Source organism: Frankliniella occidentalis, unplaced genomic scaffold (genome assembly GCF_000697945.3).
Source record: "Frankliniella occidentalis isolate FOCC.00 unplaced genomic scaffold, Focc_3.1 Scaffold333, whole genome shotgun sequence".
In the NCBI taxonomy this organism is placed as follows: domain Eukaryota; kingdom Metazoa; phylum Arthropoda; class Insecta; order Thysanoptera; family Thripidae; genus Frankliniella; species Frankliniella occidentalis.
In genome coordinates, this window is record NW_026267456.1 from 246,282 (window position 1) to 251,748 (window position 5,467).

At 46.7% G+C, this 5,467-nt stretch overlaps 1 protein-coding gene across 1 annotated transcript; it reads right to left on the reverse strand.

Annotated features, from left to right (window-relative positions):
- Positions 1-189: 189 nt before the first annotated feature.
- Positions 190-5,467, reverse strand: LOC113215185 (UDP-glucosyltransferase 2-like; the record flags this gene model as incomplete). The annotated part of the gene is given in 2 exon segments (XM_026434795.2): positions 190-3,562; positions 5,245-5,467. Coding segments are annotated over 2 exon segments (515 nt in total), but the record flags the coding sequence as incomplete, so codon positions are not given.

A 5,467-nucleotide genomic window follows, 5' to 3' on the forward strand; every position in this document is an offset into this window, starting at 1 on the left:
GCACAGTGGGTTGTATACTTACAGTGGTGTCGTTGCTCAAATTGCCTTCATTTCAGGCTGCTCACTTAGGTCGATGGAGTGGGGCTCAATTGCCCCCCCCCCCTGTAGTATGTCGTAAACTTTTTTCTTAATTCACCTTTCTCTGTTTCTTGATTGTTGAATCTTCCTGACTATGGACAAAATCTTGAATAATATCACCAATGCGTTTATTGTCGTACATCATAACATATCTTGGTATATCAGGGGTACCTCTCCTTGTACTTACAGAGACTAGACACTTCACCCTGCAACGATTGTATAGGGGTCTGCAATAATTTTGCCCTCAATGACAGCACTGGTAATTTTGAAGGCACTAGTTGCCGTCCACCATCTTAGTGCCCTCGAATCTCTCAAAGGCGCTAATATCATTGAACTGCTTTTCACCTTTCTTTACAGTGAATTCAGATAATGTCATGACATCAATTTTATTGATAATTGCCCAGAGTGCATAATAACACATTCAAGTTTTCCTTCATAGATCTCACATTGCAGTAGTACACAGGCTGTTCTCCTTAGCAGTACTAAACCATTCATTCACGCTAGAAACAATTACTTGTTACTAGATTGATGTCCAACATTTTTACTATCACATAGTCTTGTTACATGATTAAAACACTATACATACTTCACTAGGCAGTTTCAGGGGAAGAAAGTTTTGTAAAAGATTCGCAAAGTGGCTCATCGGCTTTGAGTCACTCTTATACCATTGGACAGGGGTTTTAGAGTATAATCAGGAACACTTTAAATATATTTGAATTGGCGCTCGAGTCTGGTTTTCCGACAAATGAAATAGATATGCGTCGCCACTAACCTTTAGATGCACTTTGAAGATGACAGAATAACTTACGTTTATGCTAGTCCTTACATTGATCGCTGGGGTTTTGAAAACATCGCTCCTGCATCAAGGACTGCGCCTGATTTAAAATATCAGACTTTATTTCTCTACCGTTGCTTAGATCACAGTTTTCACACTTCTCCGAAAATGCCTTCTGCTTCTGCCCTATCCAGAAAGGGGACCAAGTGCCCGTCACGTGCGAGGCTACGTAACGGTGAGGAACTAGGGCGGACGGGTGGTTGCGGTTGCCCACAACAATGGGCAGTCCTGAGGGGCGCAGTCAGGCGCGGGTTAGGGGTGTATAGCCCTTAAGGTCAAGTAATGAATCATACGATATTTTGCACTAAAATATTCTTTGAGCCGTCGTGCACTCAACACTCGAAAAGTTCTCTTTATGGACTCGTTTCTCGTTTGCTTTTAAAGTTAAGGTTGCGCTCCATGTTGCCTTATGGAAGCCCGTGGCCGGCCTGTCGAACCTAGGGTTTTTAAAGACTGGTTTGTTAGGAGTAATGCGAAACAGTTGAAAAACTTATTAACAGATTCGTCTTTCAATTCTGCGTCGATAGCACACAAGGAAAATTGGTCTTTATGATTAAATAAGAAAAATATGAACTAAAATGCGCAGCGTGTATAACACGTTCCCGTAAGGCCAATGCTTAACCAAAATGACTACCCTGACTCTCAGGGACTCGTGCACCGACTAAACAAAATTTGCGACCCTAGGTGTTCCATATCAAAATGATCAGCATATAGTCGTCTACAAGTTCTTAAAACAAAACATACGAAAACTTAAATTTCATTATAAGGGTTGTGTCCGAAATGTGCTTAAGGGCCATACCACTTTAACAGTGTTACCAAGAGAATGTAGGAAGTTGGTGGCTGCCGGTCCCCCAATGAATTTTCCCGTAACTGTAACGTTTTCAGGAGAGGAAACGTAACGAAATTCTAACGTTCATTTTCGGTACGACATGTAACGTTACAGCTTTGTATCAGTAACGTTTTGTTCAGTAACGTTACTCATAAAACCACCATCGCTTAAATGCCCTGACCTTTAGCTCCAGCTCCGCAGTCGCGTTCTAATCCCCCCCGTGAAAAACGAATACCCTGAATGCAGTATGGACTATAGACTTCGCCTGGATCGTGGCTGACTGCGCAGAGAATCTCCAGGCCTATTCCATGTTGTTTTGAGTGTTGATCGAGGTGTCCTGCAGCTGATATCCATTCGACAGTCAGCAGGCGCGCTCGCCGTGCATTACTACGGCTGAGTCCCACCTGAGACTCGATTATGCCTTCCTCAGACCACATCCATGACAAATCGAGACGAGAACAGAGCAACTCAAAGAAATAAATAAACCTCGATAAACTTGAATCCATTTCGCCTGCCCGGTGTCGAACCCCCGGCCTATGGATGACTGTCAGAGTCGCTCTCCGCCTCGCTCTCCGCTCTTTTAAAAAATCTTTAACACGAGTAACGTTACAACGGGTGATCAATCGTTATTTTCTAATTACGGTACAATTCATGTAATGTATTTACGCGTACCATATTTAGATTTACTTAATTCTGTTACAAGGAAACGTACCGTTTTCTATGTAACACTTTGCAGTAACGTTTCTTCTGCTCTAAATAATTTAGTAACGGTCTAGCTGTAATGTAACGAAAGAACCCGAGTAACTATTTTCGTTACTATTTGTTTTGTTACTGCTTTTGTATCGTTTTGAGTTGTACCCTATAACATCGGTCTGGAATTCGAAACGTTACTGTAGAAAATCACGGTTACGGTTGTTTCAAGAACGTTACCACAAAAGCACTAAAAATAACGTATTGTTTTGTTAGGTTACGATACCCTGCTTTCATTCTTTATTGTGATTGTTTTCTTTGTCCAGGAGATCTTTCTTCAGAAGTATTTTATTGTTTAGCATTTACATTATACCGTTCGAGTAAACGTGGACTCAAGTACTGGCATATTTCCCACCCACGTGTCATATCATCACCCAACCCAGCGGTCCCACAAACATTTTCTGTGTCTAGTTTAGAAAAGCCTCAGCCGTTCAAGAGAAATAGACAGACATTAGGTCGTATGCAAAAGCCCGCTTGGTGGCTTTCCAAAAGCAGGAGCAGGAGGCTAGGGTAAATAATGATTTACTTTAGTAGTATTTGGATGAGTCGTCGTGCCAGCTTCACCCATGGCTACCTGCGCAATGTCTCTTTGGCGATCCCAACCCGCTCATCATGTAAGGGGAAAATGGGGCGAGAATTTAAAAACATCGTGGATCGGGGCGAGTTGGCAAAAACTTGTAGCTGGGACCCCGAAAACAAATCGATTTCTACCATGTGGGTGAGTAAGCTGGGGTGAGTTGTCGGGCATCCGACATAAGAGCTTATGTCCTTGTGTTGTTCAGTCATTTTTCCTCTTGTTGCCACGGCTCCGCAGTGCAGCCTGCAGGGCCCTGAGTGCAGCACTCGTCAAGAGCCAGGCCAGCACCAGGGTGACGATGCCGACAGCGAGCACCACGGCGGCTACGTCGAGGAGCAGGTACTGGTAGAGGGGCAGGTCAGCGCCCAGCGGCCGAAGGTGGCGCGCTCCTCTGTGCCGCACCACGTACTCCGTCCACCACACGGCTTCATCCATCGCTGATCTGGGCCGATCCGAGAACAGGGCAGCAATCTCCCGCGAGCGAGACCGGTACCTAGACGAGACGGCGAGCGATTAGCGATACCTCCTAACCATATACGCTTATCTGCCACGTATCCTCGACAAACCCGCTTAACTGTAGCCTAGTGCCGACAAACTCGCTTAACTGCGCCCAGTGCTGGACAAACCCGCTTATCTGTGCAGGGAATCCTATGCAGTTAAGCGGGTTTGACCAGCACTGGGCGCAGTTAACCGAGTTTGACGACGCTAGGCTGCAGATAAGCGGGTTTGTCGGGGACACGTGGCAGATAAGCGGATATGGTTAGGAGGTATCGTTAGGGCGATGAGGTGCGTTCTCTGGCATCCACGGTCACACACTGCGCAATGCGGTTTAGAAAAATGTTCCACCTCTAAAACTCTGCTAGTTTTAGCACGTATCAAAAAGAAGGTCGACGTCTGCGATTTCAGAGGTTGCACGCTCTAAAAGTCGTTTTGTGCAAAATCCCTGTGCAAAATCTGGGCACCACCATACAACGCTTTCCCGACCAGGATCGCATTTGAAGTTGGGAACTCAGACCGGCCGCCAGAGGGACCCCCATGTTGACCCAGTGCTGCGCGCTACTGGTGCGCCTTTGAGCGACAGGGCACTGGTCAGATGAGACCCTATGGCCCCTACCTCTCAACTGACGCGACCGCTGCGACAGCAACCACGTCCTGTATAGGGGCGTAAGTATCGCGACAGCCTATGTCACGTTCGACTCATTAGCTTTGTGTTTTTCGATGTTATTCCTTTGTGGATATTAGGGCCTTACCATCCCCAAATCAAAACCGTTAAAAATGCCAGGTAGCACCTGCGTTCTGATACGAGTTTTTGAAAAGAATGTTTTAAAAAGTGTATTTGCGCCTGTGGTGATGCCCGATAGACCGCCCACATTACACGCCTCTAAGGTGTTTGGCCTAGCTGACAGGCGTTTTTAAAATAATCTGAATTTTCACCGCGACCGCGTCAGCACTACCTGGCGTTTATAAGTGTTTTCGTCTTATGTAGTATGGGACAGCCCCGATGTCCGCAAAATAAAAAAAAATCGAAACTGCCAATTCGCTCCGTCAAACGTAACATGGCCTGTCGCTACACTTACGCCTCTGTAGAGGACGCGTTTGCTGTGACACTGGATTCACCTCAGCAATTGAGAAGTAGGGTTTAATAGGGTCTCAGCTGAACCGTGCCCCATCGTTCCTAGGCGCACCAGCCGAGCGCAGCTGGGGATCAACATGGTGGTCTTCCCGCGGCCGTTTCGAGTTCCCAACTTCAAATGCGATCCGGGAGAGGAAAGCGTTGTCTGGTGGCGCCAAGATTTTGCACACTGTCTTTACAAGTGCCATACAATTTTAGAGGGTAGAACCTCGACTACTATGTTTGATTGTTGTTTTTGTTTGATACAGGGTAACCAGTGTGCCTCTTATTTGAGGTAGAAAACGACTCTGAGATCTCGGGTACAACAGAAACCGGGATTACCCCTGGATTACTGCTTGAACAATCCCGGATTGTCCATGATACCACCGGATTACCCTTGATAACGCTGGATGACCCCCCGGATAACCCCGGAAAACCCCGGATTACCCCTGGACTACGCCCGAAATAATTATCGGATTACCTCCGGGTTACTCTTGGATTACCCCGGATGGACACAGGCCATGTCTAGCGGATTACCTAAATCATTTCCCCCTCACACTTACTTGTCGGTGTCAAGGATCTTGCGCAACACTGCCAGAATCGTGTCCTTGTTAAGGTCACGGCGGTGGTCCAGAGTCACCGAGATGCCCTTATACTCGAACAGGGCAGCGTTGAAGGGCTGGTCCGAAAACATGGGGATGCAAACGAGTGGCACGCCCAGGAACATGGCCTCAGAGGATCCCATCAGGCCGGCATGCCCGACAAACAGCACCGTCTTGGGGTGGG